At 44.5% G+C, this 15,539-nt stretch overlaps 1 protein-coding gene across 1 annotated transcript in view; it reads left to right on the top strand.

Annotated features, from left to right (window-relative positions):
* extl3 (exostosin-like glycosyltransferase 3) overlaps positions 1 to 15,539 on the top strand; it is a 34,671-nt gene that overhangs the window by 12,725 nt on the left and 6,407 nt on the right. Inside the window, 2 exon segments of the mRNA XM_056427657.1 lie at positions 12,573 to 13,247; positions 13,250 to 15,189. Coding sequence (XP_056283632.1) covers positions 13,058 to 13,247; positions 13,250 to 15,189 — 2,130 coding nt within the window. The 5' untranslated portion in view covers positions 12,573 to 13,057.

Genomic DNA, 15,539 nt, shown 5'->3' on the forward strand with positions numbered 1-15,539 from the left:
AAGGCAACGGAGATAAACCACGACTCGCTGTGAGCGCTGCGCTGCGCGTGCAGACACCATTTAACGGAGCGGCGCAGCGCGTGCGCTCTGATCGCTCTTTTAATGAAGTATCGAGACTAAAAATATGCTAAATCACATCGTTTTTAACGTACGGGTACTTTGTTAGTGTCGATACACCGTGCAGCGTGACAGCAGATGTAGCGGACTAACATTCAAGCTAACCTAACTTCCCAAACGCTGTGGACATCTGAACGCTGATTGGCCGAGACGCGACACGTCCATCAAAGATGTTTTATTGCGAAGAGCAACACTTCACATTTTTTCCGCGTCTCACTGCAATCTCAACGGCAGCGGGCCAGGTGAAAAAAATAATAAATCGGAACGCGTCTTGGATATTGTTCAGGGGGCCACATGGGGACCACTGCTCAGGAGAGGACAGCTGCAGTCTGTTTGTGACGGTTCATCCACATGCTGACCAGTGAACAGGGTTCATCACCATGGTGACCAGTGGATCTCCAGGACCTTACCATGACTTTAAACCAAATTTCCATGATGAAATATTTTGTGAAAACTCTGTCTATACGTGAGAAGATGTAGTATTTAAACTAACAATGAGAATTCCAAAGCATACCGTATATATACCGTGTAAATTAAAATTTGAATAAAACAAATTTTCATTACTTTTCCAAATATTTTGGGATTTTATTTTTTTCAATTACTTTTATAGGCCTGCTAATAGCCATTTAAAAATTCCATTACTTTTCCAGGTTTTCCATGACCGAACAGACCCTGTTTTGAATAAAGGGTTGAAAATTAAAGTTGTTTTTTATCCGATTAATCGATAAAATAATCGATCGATTAATCGATTATCAAAATAATCGTTAGTTGCAGGCCTAGTTTATTGTAACAAAAACACAAATTAAAAAGCGTTCTCAGCAAACGGCAACATCCAGCTTCAATAGAGGATATTAAATAAAACAGATGTGTTTGACATATTTAACAATGAATTAACATTCATTCAAAATTGCTGTTGCCTCCAGTAAATATCTTTAATGTTATCAGATAAATGTGAAACTGTTCAAGATGCTAGTTTAGCGTGAGCTTCAGCTAGCTTAACTGTACATGTATCCTCCAGAGTTCATCAACAGGACGGTGTGAGGCTCGACTTATTACCTTCGCATTGAAAATGCGGAAGGTTATGTTTTGATCGCCGTGTATTTATTTATTTGTATGCGTGTTACTCGCATAACACAAAAAGTATTAAACCGAATCGCATGAAATTTGGTGGGATGATTGGTTATTCTCCGGGGACCATTTGATTAGATTTTGGGATCGACCGGGTCAAAGGTCAAGGTCATGAAAAGGTCAAAATCTTCTTTTTACCATAGCGCAGTCAATTTTTATCCAATTGGCATGCAACTAATGCCAAAATGTTCATAATCCAATGCCCACTCTTGTGATATGCGACGGTATGCGCTCTACCGAGTGCCCGTTCTAGTTTCTTCTGCAGAGGGCAGGGAGGTGCGTTTGATCTAGTGTGTAAGCCTTTTGGGTGGTCACGAAACGCATAACTCAATATCATTAAAAAAGTAATAAGCTCCACCCAGTGGTGCAACTGCATGCTGCAGCACATCTACACGTCATCTTCTGACGGTTGCATCGCTCGCCCCTCGTCTTCATGCCTGGTCCACATCATCAGTTGATATGTTTTTGATCATTAACGCAAATAACTGTTGCTTGATTGTTCAATGACGTGTCGAGTCAGCTCCTTTATGCTATGGTCGCTATCCCATTCACATCTCTGCTTGTGTTGGCCCACGGCAGCACTGCTTTGGGGCAGTCTTGGATTTTTACATAATTGTTGTTTACCTTTCAACTTTACAGACATTCATTATTATTGTATCCATCAACTGATTCTCTAATGATTCAAATGTGTATTAAAAAAACATTGAAGTAGGGACAATCAAGCTTTTCTCTAAATCTCCACCCAAGAATGCATTGCCAGTTTTGTTCTCGATCTTTCCCACCGAGCTAATGCTCATGGCGTTGGCTTCAGGAAATGCAGAATATGGAGATGAGGAGGTTCAGATGCGTCTCTGATTTGCCCGTCTCATGTACTCTTCTAAACGGTTTGTGTAACCTACTTTTGTATAGAAAGACAGGATGTGGAGGACAATGTGAATTCACCTTGGATGTTGCTTCACTGAGGGAACGAAAGGTTTCCAGAGTCTTCACTGCAGTAAGCTTGATGTATTCAATCACTGACGCAGCTTCCACTGTTGAATACAAAAAGACTCTCTGTGTTTCTTCCTGCCCTCCTCGTGCTGCTGGCCTTGGACAAACTATTGTAGGTTGGGAGCTGCTGGATTCACTTAGCTGCAGATTAATTGTGATTACAGCCCAGGCGACTAATCAAGGTTGGCCCTGCACTTCAAAGTTGTGACATTGTGGCTTGGGAAAAGTCTCTTGATTAATGAAAGGAATTTACTTTAATGTAACACTACATACATGGAGCATAACCTATTTGATATGAAAAACTTGGACAACCTGTTTTGGCTGAAATTAGAGTACAAGCATAAAGCAGTAAATGTGGACATGAAATCCACAATGCATATAATGCTGAATTAATGAATTTAACAAATAGTAGAACATTATTTTACAATGTGTAAAATTGGACTACGTACTGTATAAAGACAGGTATATAAATTATGAAAATGTATTTAGGCAATATCCTACTACTTAAGCCACAGCGTAGCCACACACAATAACAATAAACATAGCCATCTTCATCATGAATCTGGTTTTAGTTTCCGTGTTAGGTAACGCTTTGTGTTTCAGTGTGTGACAGGCCTGTTTGTATTCTCAGAATCTTATTTTCATTCCGCCCTAAAGTAATTATGGAGACGCGATTGGCTAAATGAGTACCGCGTAGCAGCCTGTAATTGAATTTTAGGTAATGAATGGGTCAAATACCAGTTGCAGGATTTCCCTCTGAAGACGAGAGCTAGACAATGTCGTTGGTGCGTCATGAGGAGCACGGGACAGGACATGGAGAGAAGCTTGTTTGAACTTTGGTTAGTCAACATTCAAATATATTAGGATTTTAAATCTGTTCAATAAATATTGTCAGGTCCTCCCTGGTCGGATATGAAAACCTGAATTTAAATGGTGGCTGTCGGTCTGAAAAAAAGCTGAGGTTATTTATACTGCAGAGAAACAAAACTAGTTAAGTCAGGGTTCCGGAAAATGATAATCAAGATAATTTGTTATCTTTTTTTGTATTTTTTAGATCATTATCAATCATCATGATTATTCATTCATCTTTAGGAACAAAATATTTGTATTTCACTTTCAGATTTAAATAAAGGCACTGCTTTCACTTCCATGTTGTGCGACATTCAAAAAAGGACTGGACTTATTCACAGGGCGTCTCCGAGAAGCCAAATGTATTGTACCAAAACGTTTTCGCCTAAATTAAATCAATGGTGCACGACTCTGACTTTAATATTGTGCAACATTTCTCTAAATTAATACATCTTAAAATAAGGTTCTTCTCCACCTGAATTATGTCCCGTTTTTACCATAGAATAAACAGCAGCTGCAACATTTAGGAAAGGCTTCCACAGGCTGCTCCTATGGATGAATGTCAAACCGATGACCCCAACCTCATCAGGCTGACTGGTTTTATTTGCTCTGCAGACCTGACCCACACGATCACTGCAGCTAACGTGAGCTAAAACACCTCCATTGCCCCCTGATGGCTGACTGTTGGCGTAGGAAGAGCTTGATTTGTTCTGCAGCTGAGTTTTCTATGACGGGAGCACGCCGTTTAAACGCCAATATCACAGTTAATCGTGTTAGTTGTGGAAAGAAAAAAATCCTGATTGCATATAATCTTAGATTAATTATGCAGCCGTGAGTTAAGTCAGGATACAGTTATAATACCTTTGGGTAATCAACTGAAACATTTGAGTGTCCTTAAAATTCGACTGGAACATTTTCATGCCCCAAAAGATTCTTCGCCGCTGTCCCTATAGTGAGAGTTAAATGTTGATAACAGAAGTCGTACTGTTTTGGTTTCAGCTCCAACATTACAGATTAATTCAGGAAACTCCTCACAGCAATGCCTTCTCATCGAAAGAAGCTAGGTCAGCTAATTTATTTGTGGGATCTGCAAACTGGCAAAATATGTGCACACACAAGTATTGCACAACTCCAGAAACTATAGCTTATCTATTAGAGTTGAATTATAGTTCATATTTTTTCTTGGCAGATATTCTTATGTCCCTCTCTCCTCTCTGTTATCCTGTTGGACATGACTTGCATTGATTGTGTCATGTAAAAATGTAAAAAATGAATAATCAATAGTGTAGAGAGCAAATATTTAAAAGTAATCCTCTTCAGCCAGTCTTAGCTTTAGTGCCACTGCAGTGACCTTTACAGTTACAGAAGACATTGTAGAACTTTTAGGAAATTAACTCAACAAAGACACTTTAAAAAGCCATTCAGCTCTTAAGCCATGAACAATGCGAGCTCATAGTTCCATTAAACAGCCTCATTAGCACTCCAGCTCATATGTAAACGATATTAAAATAGATAAAACGTATGACCAGACTATGCAGGCATTGGAGAAGCCAAGAAATGCCAGTCAAATGCTGCCATGAACACCACATCAAGAAGAATGAGTATTGAAACTGACCTAGAGCTCACTGACTGAACTCCTCTACGTCTGTATTTCACCGATGCAGCTTCTGTCTGTATCTTAAACACGTTAATGTGTCTTCCCTTCCCTCTTCTGTGGACTGGCCGACTGCCAGCCTGGGGCTCACTTAATTGTACATTTAAATAGACACATTTGGTACCCTCGGGTCACCCCTCAAAACTAAACCAGTTCGCATACTTTTCCAACCTAAAATATCTGGCAAATGTTACACTCTCCGCGAGCAGCTGCTCAATCGGTACTGCGCGTGTACAATGGCACTTAAAAAGATTCAGTCAATTAGATTTGACTTAAATCCTTACATGAAAAGCGGTAAAAGCAGCATCAAGTTGCCAACCCTGTCCTTCGTTTACAGGGATGGGCAAGTAACAATGCTCACCAAAGGGCGCACACATTAGATGTGTCTGCTCTGTGAGTTTAAGGATTTTTCTTTTTTTAGCAGTTGGAGATCATGAGCACAATGTGCGAGCTGTTGTGTGCTGAGAAGTGAGAGAGTATTGTGCGTCTGCTCTGACTCTAATTGTCTGTCACACGCTCAGCTTTACCAACGCAGGGAGTCTCTCCTCGCCCCCGTGGGGGCAGCTTGTTCCACGGCAGGTTTACAGCAGAGGCTTCAGAGACGGATTCGCTCTCGCTGGGAAGCCGGCGCGATACATTCAGTTTATCGCTCCTCCAAACGCAGACGGAGCCTCATCTCCGAAGATGCAGACGGATTGGTCGACAGTGGTGATAAAGTTGCCGGAAGATACATTTTGAATATGTTTTACCTTGGAATGTTTTACCAAGGGTTAACATGTTCCCAAGGACTTGGGGGACCTTTTTTAGTTTTCTTTAATTGCTCTCCTGTGTAATCGTCATATTACAGGAGCTTTGGAGGTCTGTCATTATGAACTCATTCCTTCTCTCTCTGGTTATCTCTCTCTTTGCCTCTGCTCTGTAAAATGGTATTTAGAAAAGTTATAAATACACGATGTTTCCAAACAGCAGGACCGTGACTGGTGCGTTTCCTGTCTGCCGCCGTGTGTCTTTGTCTTCTCTGAGAGGTGAACACATTCATATTTTGCAGGGAGTAGGAAGTGCTCCACATGGAGGGTAACCTTAATTGCCCGTGAGCCGCCCTACCAATACTCGTGATGATCATAACGACCTCAGTCCTCTCTTCAGCCTTATTAGATCATTAAAGCGGCAGCAGGAAGCAGCACCCCCCACCAGTGTCCCTGGACAGTTGTAAATTCTGATCCAGGGTTCAGTACTCAAAGTTTAATTCCATTATTCAAACTGTACTTCACAAAATCTTCTTAATTTGACCTGTGTGGCAACGCATTTAGTTTTCAAGAAAGCACTTAAATCCAAGTCTAAAACGGGGGGGGGGGGGATAATTAAAAATGCACACTATTCTGGTTTTAATCTTATTTGGGATACAATGTTTTTCAGGGTCAAACAAGCAGACACCCAGACAGGAACATTGAGCATACGCTTCATTCACAGCCACACCTGGCATCCCTCACTTCACCCTCGGGATAAGTGATGGAAGAAGTGCAAACTGGCATTTGATGATCTGAATCATCAACATGGTTGTCGGTTAATTAGCATTTTGTTTACCAACCAACTGTTTCGGGACCAATCTCTCTTAACCCTTGTGTTGCCTTTGGGTCAATTTGACCCGATTCAATGTTTAACCCTCCTGTTACCTTTATATTTACTAACATATTTTACCCTTGAGGTCAATATGACCCCAGCTATTAAAATCTCCAGAAAACTATTAGAATTAATATTGTTTTCCAAGTTTAAGTGTGAGGTACTTTATGTTTGTTTGTTGACTCCCGAAAGAACACCGACATTAAACATTGAATCGGGTCAAATTGACCCGAAGGCGACAGGAGGGTTAAGATTGTAAAATGAAAAGAAATATAATAATGTTCTGACTTTTCATTAATTATTTGAGAAATACTCCACAGCCCTACAGGCACTTTGGTTATTTACCAGGATAAAAAAAAGAAAGACCTTGAGATGGCTCAGTCAGCCGTCTGCAGATAAGCGGTGATCCACGGCTCCGACAGCTGCTCCCCTCACACAACCCTATGACTGTGCATTCCCCTGCAGCTGCTTCCATCTGCTCCCTCCATCACCTCCATGGGGAGTGGCCTACCTCAATCCTCTCCATGAAATCACAATTAATTATTTGAAGGGTTGTCTGCCAGCGCGAGGAGCCCCTTAAGGCGAGAAATGCATCGGGATTACCTGGAGTCCCAGGAGCCTCGATGAGTTTCACTCCAGAGGCCGTGTGTCAGCTACAATGGTGTATATTTTGGATTTAAAACATTCACATGTATCCGTTTTTATAAGTATCTCTTTTTTTTTTTGAGACTGCAACAAATCAATATGTAAAATAAAATGTCTGAAAATGGTAAATAATGCCTCAAAATTTGCTGAAGCCCAAGGTGAAATCGGCAAATCTTTTCTTTTACTGAGCAAAGCAGAAAATCTACACATTCGAGGAGCTGGAGGAAGGAAGGGTTTGACATTTTGCAAGACAATCTATTTTATAGTATAGGCATATCACACAAATCAAGTTTTTTATCAGTCAGCTTCTCTACAGCTCCCTGTTGGTGGCAGAATTGAATTATTAGTGAGACTTTCTATAACTGTATAAATGCTGATTCACAACCGTGACTAGCAAGGAAAATACAAAATATACACTTGTATCCCTCAGCACCTATTGTAATATAATATATGTGCAGGACATCCCCACGGGGATAAATAAATAAAAGTGTACATTTCTAACTAATTTTCTTATTGATGTACCTACAGTTATACTACATTATATTTAACTCACTTGCCGCTGCTGTGGAAGTGATGAGGGGCTGACTTCAGAGAAATACTTGTGTAAGATTGTAATGCAGCAGAAAGAGACTGTTGTCTTTGGCCATGTGGTTAGGATATTGTGCCAGTGGTGGCACATCTGGGCACAGCTTGGGTGTATTGTGTCTTACTTGCATGCATAGATTTTGAGATGGCAATGTCTCATTTGGTCAGTCCAGCTGTTCTGTCCAGGCTGAAATATCTCAACAACGGTTCAGTAAATTGCCATGATATATTGTTCACACATTCATGCTGAACCTGATGATCCCCTGTGTGATCTTCCTATCAGCTCTTGCATTCCTCAGTTCGTCTGAGGGCTCGATCACACCAGACGCGCCTCTCAAAAACGCGTCGCCCGCAAAACCATTGATTCCCTATGGTACGGTGCGACTTTCAGACGCGCCTTTTAAACGCCACGCGGCGCGGGGTTCTTGCATTTTTTCACACTCGGCCAAGGCAGCCAATCGAATCAAGCAGGAGGCGGGCTTTCCTTCCTGTTTTCCCGAGGAGAACCTCATATTATATATTGTATAAGCGGTATTTAATTACGAAGATCTTTTTAATTCTAAATCTAAACACGACTCAAACTGACTTCTGCTCGGTCGGAAGTGCAACTGAAAGCCTCGCCATCGAGACACAACTCATGGAATAGATGGTGTTGTTCGCCGTACTCTTTCCTTTCTTTTAAAAAAAATATATTGAATCCAAAATCAACGGTTGGTTGCGCACGCAGGTCCCCTCCACAGGTTTTTGACGCGTTTTTGGTGCGGCTGCGTTTTTTAGAGGCGCGTCTGGTGTGATCGTGCCCTTACTGTCTGTCAAAAGCCTAACCCAGTCGGAGGCCTCACAAACACCACTCTGTTGTTTAGATATGTCGGTCCTCAGAAACCTCAACATTCACGAGCCTTCTCCGGCTGCCTTTCCCCGTCTTTCCCCACATGAGACGCGACCCGTGAATTAAATTAATTGTTGTAAAGTTTAAAACCTGTTGTAGTTGGATGTCAATTCTCTTCTTCTCGTTTCTTCATAGAGGAATTTCAAGACTGTCTCCGAAAGCCAGCATGCAAAGAGACTGTTTAAACATTTATACAAGCGCTTGCGCTCAAATGTCTTGAAAGTGGCATCCCACGGTATTGCTTTATGGCTCTGAACTGCTATTCTTTTGACTTCAGATCAAGATATTCTGCCCAAATCCTGTTGGTATTATTCACAACATGATGCATCTCTTGAGTGCCTGCACAGTTGAGCCAAGAACTTGATCTTTATTGACACTAATTGACATTAACACCGGTGTTGAATGCATCTCGTCAGTTTCCAGAGCTCTAAATCAAATGAACAGACTGCTAGGCAAATACATGCTGCGTTATTCATAGGCCTGAGCTGTGATTTGCTGACAAAGCCATCGCTTGCTCAATGCTGCTCACCATGCGAGGCCGAAGTGTTTTTTTATCTGGGTCATTGGTGGGCTGGCTGTGCTTTAGCTTCTCCTGTCCTCTGTAAAGACTACTGACCACTGGATTGTAACCTGTTGCTGGATTTTGCCTTCTGTAAAGTCGCTGGATATTTGTATTGATTTTCAGGAGCAGTAATGGAACATTGCAAAATCTTCGCATTAAAACATATCGTCTGCTACTTGGTCCCTGCAGCCATACAGTCACAATCCCCCTGGAGAGTTGATATGAAACCAGGATCAGAAACGCTTCCGATGCAGCCGAACATGCTGGATCGGGGTTTGGCGAGTTTTGATTCCATCCACTGATCCGATATCGCATTATCATATCCCATTCATCAGCTGACTTACACATCAATGCATGTCACTCACTGCCCAATCCATACATAAGACTTCCTTCTCATATCTGGTGGGAGTTGTACACGCGCAGGACCGATTGAGCAGCTGATAGCGGAGAATGTAACATTTGCCAGATATTTTAGGTTGGAAAAGTATGCACAGGTTTAGTTTTGAGGGGTGACCAGAGAGTGTAAATTTCAAGAAATGTTATAATATTTTTTAGAAGGGCTGCTCCAGGCTATACAACAATGACATCATGTCATATTCATGCAGGGATAGGAGGATACATCAGTTAGACAATATTTATATATTTGTTTTTGACAAATTTATCAGGTACTCGGGTATCAGAGTTTGCCCCCCCTCCCCGGCTTCATTTAGTATTGGTACTGCAGTCTGTGTTGTAAAAGGTGACGACAAGGACGAGCACATCAGTATCTCTCTCTGAGTGCAAAGATATTTTATAGCCGAAGGTCTTTTAAAAGGAAAATGGCTCCAACGACATGCACTTTAGGTGCTTAACACCAAACTGCCTCGCAGCTCAGCAGTTGGTGACGATGGCATCGTTATTGATCCCCACAAAGTCCATCCAGAGCAATCACTGCTTTCCTGAGTTTTCCATGCAGACAGCGCTCCGATTAAACTGACTGCAGCGGAGAGGAGACATCCTGCAGATTAGAACGCTACAACTGAAGAGATTGAGATTTAGTTTCTGTGTGTGTGTGTGTGTGGGGGTGTGGGGGGGTGTGTGTTGCTCGGTTTCCCAGAAGCAGCCACGGGCAGAACTTTCAAAGCAGCTTGTTTTGGGCTCCGGATTAGGCCGAGGAACAGCGATTGCCGACATCTGGCTGCCGTGCTCCTGTGACACGGCAGTCATGCAGCAATGAATCAGACTGTTGTGCACTTGGGGCACATCCCGAAGCAGCAGGATGAGGGTCAGCGGTCAGCGGGTCGTGTGTCCTTGGAGTTGTGACTGTACATGTTCCTTCCGCACTTCACTAAAAAGCCCCGACCTACTTACTTTTTAGGAGCAGAGCTTCTTATCTAATGTTAACCTGGGTTGCTCTTGTCTCCTCGTTTGACTGGCTGCACCTTTTTGTAGCCAATCACATGCCGTATATTCACCTCTATCTAATGCATACTGCTGCGCTGGAATTGCTGCTTGAGATGGCAGTCAGAAAAGTCAGCCTCTCGTCAGTAGCGCCGGAGTATTTTAACTGCAGATTCATCCAGCGTATGCAGAATTATTCATGCTTAGTTCTGCTTGAAGCCCAACTGCGTTACGATTGAAGATGGGAATCAGAAGACGACATGTTTCAGTTGTTCTGGCAGGTATTTTTGTGTGGCACCTTCAAATCAAACTTGGGTTGAAATGATTAGTCGATGACGAGGAAATTAATCATCACCAACAATAATAGATTATTGTTTAAAATCATTTATCAAAGGAGAACGCCACTGACATTTGAGGATGTGCTGCCTTTTCTATTTTATGTAATTATACATTTAATATATTTTGGGTGTTGGACATCTGAAGATGGGACTTTGGGCTCTTGGAAATATATTTTTATATCTTTGGGTTTTGGATTCTTGTTTGACAAAATAGAGACGGTGAAGAACTTGGGGTCTGGTGAGTTGATTGAGAAAATAATATGGAAATGTATAGCTGGTGAAAATAATAGTTGGATTCAGTAACAATGTTGTGTATGAAGATGTTACAAGTCATAAAGATATTGTATTTGTCAGCAGAAAACCGTGTTTCAGGTTTAATATCGTGGCCGTTATGGTATGTAAGGTATACGGAGCATTCAGACACGCGGCTACAAGCAGACAAGTAGCAGCAGGATGCCGGTCATTTGAGGAAAGACTAAATCACATGCCTGCCATGTGATTGGCCAGTACCTTTCCACATTCCTATCCTTGACAGGCGTACACACACACACACACACACACACCAGCTGTGGTGCAAACTAGTGTTGTTCAGTCGGGGGAGAAAGTAATCTCTAACCATCAGAAATGTCCGCCCCATGGAGGCAGCATGGAGACATGATTACGAGACTGCGACACAAAGCCAGATGGCTTCTCTCCTCTGTTTGTTTGAAAGATGGTATCTGTCTAGGTTTTGATCGAACCAGGCAGTAATGAAAACGTTACAATCACAGAGGTTTCAACTCGCCAGTCGGGGGAATAATATCATTATCAAGAGGAGCCGCTACGTCGGCAAAAGGTAAACACCACCTGCGCCCCTTTTCGCCCCGTCTGTCACCGAGAAGCTGCTCCGTCGAGGCTCCGCTCGGGGTGGTGAGGCCAGCCCTGTGTTCATGAGGTTGTTTGGCTCTTGGCCTATCGAACATCCTCGGGGCTTACGCTGTGGTTCGATAACGATAAAGAGCTCAGACTGCCTGCTGCTCGCGGAAAGAAACGATCAGAGCTGAAACTTAAGTTATGCTGCTGGTGTCAGAATATGTTGTTGATATTTGCACCTGTTTAAGGGGACTTCATCAAGTTCCTGTTTCGCTCTGGATTTTAGCCTCGATATTTTTTCCAAGCCATCTGCAAACTGAAAACACAACTTCTCAAGGTCTTGAATGTTTCTTATCTTTTTTCTGAATTTCTTTTAACCCGCTTGCAACTGGCGAGGAATATGTTGGTCTCTCATTGATCTTAAGATAAATACCAAAAGGCTCATCTCCATTTAACTTTGGAGCATCTTGAAAACTGTGATTGCAATCGTAAAGTCGTCTGCATCAGGAGGTGGAGCTGGTTACCTTCGTAAAAGCCTGAGCTGTCAACTCTTCTGAAGCAGTGAAGAGGAATCCACATCACTTCCCAAGATGGACTGTCATCGGGGATGCTCAGTAGTTTGAGTCTGTGATGAGGCCGGGATGCGGAGAGGCCTTTGAGTTTCTCTGTGTACAATAAGGGAAGAGCTGCAGAGCCTGCTTTACAAAGAAACATTTACAGTAGCTCTATATGGAAAGCCAGACTATAAATAAATGTTACTGCGGACCTTACCGTAGTCGTGTAACATTTCAGAAGATATTCCTTATTAATGCAAAATACAAAAGTGACCAACATGGAGACCGTTTCACAGGTTTGCTTTACGAAAAGTAGCTTGAAGTTTTCTGTCTAATCCAGCGTATTCTTTATTATCGTTGTTCAGAAGTTTAATCATTGTCACTAATGTTGTCTGTTCTTCTCTCCCAGGTTTCTGTTTTGAGAGGAAAGAGACTGTTTTGGAAGGCGCATCTCCGGAGGAATTACTAACGAGGGGCCAGAAGAATATGAGCTCAACCCGGAGAGAAGCAACTGGCCCGACCAGCTACCTCACCGAGCTGTGAGCGGCCATGCTCTCCCTTCATCAGCCATCGAGGGGAACCCTTCTCCAGATGCGGGACTGCTTTCTGACATAGATTTGGAAGAAGTGGAAACTCGTAATAGAAATGGCATTTGTTTGTGTGGGCAATGACGCATCAGAGTACATCTTAGAATACAGGTGAGGCTGATACCCACGGGACTCGTAGCAGGAGGGAAACCGCCTCAGATGACCTTTTCACAAGGACACAGCCACAGCCCAGCTTTGGTGATTTAGTGTCCATCCCACTACCTTGCTGACAAGGTCGTATCATGGCTGCTGCTGATCCCCATAGCAACAGTTGCTTGGCTGGGCGAGGAGCAGACTGAGCGTCAACATGCAGCGTAACGGTGGCGGGGGGGGCGCCGGGGGCCAGCCATGGGTGCTACGCCGTGTGCGTCTAACCTGGCTCAGTTTCATGCTCTTCTTCATCCTGGTTTTCTTCCCACTCATTGCCCACTACTACCTCACGACCATTGACGAGGCCGGGGGTCCCGACAAGCGCATCTTCGGGCCGCGGCCCGGCGGCTGTGCGAGGCCAAACATGTGCAGGACTTGTGCCGAATCCGCGAGTCGGTCAGCGAGGAGCTGCTGCAGCTGGAGGCCAAGAGGCAGGAGCTCAACGGGGAGATCGCCCGACTCAACCTGCGCATCGAGGCCTGCAAGCGAAGCATCGACAGCGCCAAGCAGGACCTGCTGCAGCTGAAGAACGTGATCAGCCAGACGGAGCATTCCTATAAAGAGCTAATGGCCCAGAACCAGCCACGGTTGTCCCTACCAGTCCGGCTGCTGCCAGACAAGGAGGACCTGGGACTGCCGCCACCCAAGTCTGCCCGCTCCTGCCGCCTCCGCTCCTGCTTTGACTATGCGCGCTGCCCTCTTACTTCTGGGTTTCCTGTGTATGTCTACGACACAGGCTCCTATCAATGGGCAGATTATCTTGACCCACTGGTGAAGCAGGCTTTTGCAGCATCAGTTAAGAGCAACATTTATATAACCGATAACCCCAGCATTGCTTGTCTGTATGTAGTGCTGGTAGGGGAGCTACAGGAGTCCTCCTCCCCACCGCCATCTCCTTTAGAGCTGGAAAAGCAACTCAAAGCTCTCCCTTACTGGAGGTCTGATGGGCACAATCATGTACTGGTGCATTTCTCCAGAAAGTCCATGACTCAGAACTTCCTCTATAATGTGAGCACAGGTCGGGCAGCAGTTGCTCAGTCCACCTTCCTGGAGCAGCAGTACCGCGAGGGCTTTGACTTGGTCCTTTCCCCACTGGTTCATGCACTCGCCGAACCTAATTTTTTGGAAGTGCCCCCTCAAGTTCCCGTAAAGAGGAAATACCTCTTCACCTTCCAGGGGGAGAGGGTGGAGTCACTGAGGAGCAGCTTACAGGAGGCGCCCCCTCAGTCTTTCGAGGAGGAAATGGAAGGAGACCCACCAGCCGACTACGACGATCGCATCATCGGCACCTTGAAGGCAGTGCAGGACAGCCACTTGGACCAGGTGCTGGTGGAGTTCACGTGCAAGAACCCACAGCCGAGTTTGCCCACGGAGTGGGCTCTCTGTGGAGAGAGGGAGGACCGGCTGGAGGTCCTCAAGGCTTCAACTTTTGGCTTGGTGATTTCCCCAGGGGACGGACACCTGGTGGCCTCAGCAGGCTGTGGGATGAGGCTCTTTGAGGCCCTTGAAGTAGGGACCATTCCAGTCGTGCTAGGGGACCACGCCAGACTACCATATCACCAGTTTATTCGCTGGAGTGAAGCAGCCATTATCGTCCCAAAGCCTCGTGTCACAGAGCTACACTTCCTGCTACGCAGCCTATCGGACAACGACATGTTGGCGATGAGGCGTCAGGGCCGCTTCCTGTGGGAGACCTACTTCTCCACCACGGAGAATGTTCTTAACACCCTCCTGGCCAGCATCAGAACCAGCGTCCAGGTTCCTGCCGCACCCATCAAAGAAGAGCCCGCCCACGAGATTCCCCACAAAGCGGGGAAGATGGCAGGAACGGATGCCAACCTGGCTGACAACGGTGATCTGGATTTGGGTCCTGTTGAGACAGAGCCCCCCTACGCCTCTCCACGCTTCCTCCGCAACTTCACATACACAGTTTCAGACACTTATAGAGCGTGGAACCGGGCCCCGGGGCCTTTCCATCTGTTCCCTCACACTCCTCTGGACCCTGTGCTGCCGTCTGAAGCCAAATTCCTTGGCTCGGGTACTGGCTTTAGGCCTATTGGTGGAGGTACGGGAGGCTCGGGGAAGGAGTTCCAGGCAGCTCTCGGAGGAAATGTGCCCCGAGAACAATTCACCGTGGTGATGCTGACTTATGAGAGGGAGGAGGTGCTGATGAACTCTCTGGAGAGACTGAATGGACTGCCGTACCTCAACAAGGTAGTGGTGGTGTGGAACTCGCCAAAGCCTCCTTCGGATGACCTGCTGTGGCCGGACATCGGCCTGCCGATTGTGGTGAGTGCGCCTTCAGAAAAAGTTCAACAAACCTAAACATACACTACCGTTCGAAGGTTTGGGGTCACCCAGACATTTTCGTGTTTTTCATGAAAGCTCACACTTTTATTTATCAAATGAATTGCAAAATGAATAGAAAATATAGTCAAGACATTGACAAGGTTAGACATAATGATTTTTATTTGAAATATTAATTTTGTTCTTCAAACTTCTAGCTCAAAGGAAGGCCAGTTTTATAGCTTCTCTCATAGCATAACTGTTTTCAGCTGTGCTAACATAATTGCACAAGGGTTTGAGGGGTTTCTCCCCCTCCATTAATCTTCTCAGGCGATTAGTAAACACAATGTACC

This window comes from Pseudoliparis swirei, chromosome 12 (assembly GCF_029220125.1).
Source record: "Pseudoliparis swirei isolate HS2019 ecotype Mariana Trench chromosome 12, NWPU_hadal_v1, whole genome shotgun sequence".
Lineage (NCBI taxonomy): Eukaryota > Metazoa > Chordata > Actinopteri > Perciformes > Liparidae > Pseudoliparis > Pseudoliparis swirei.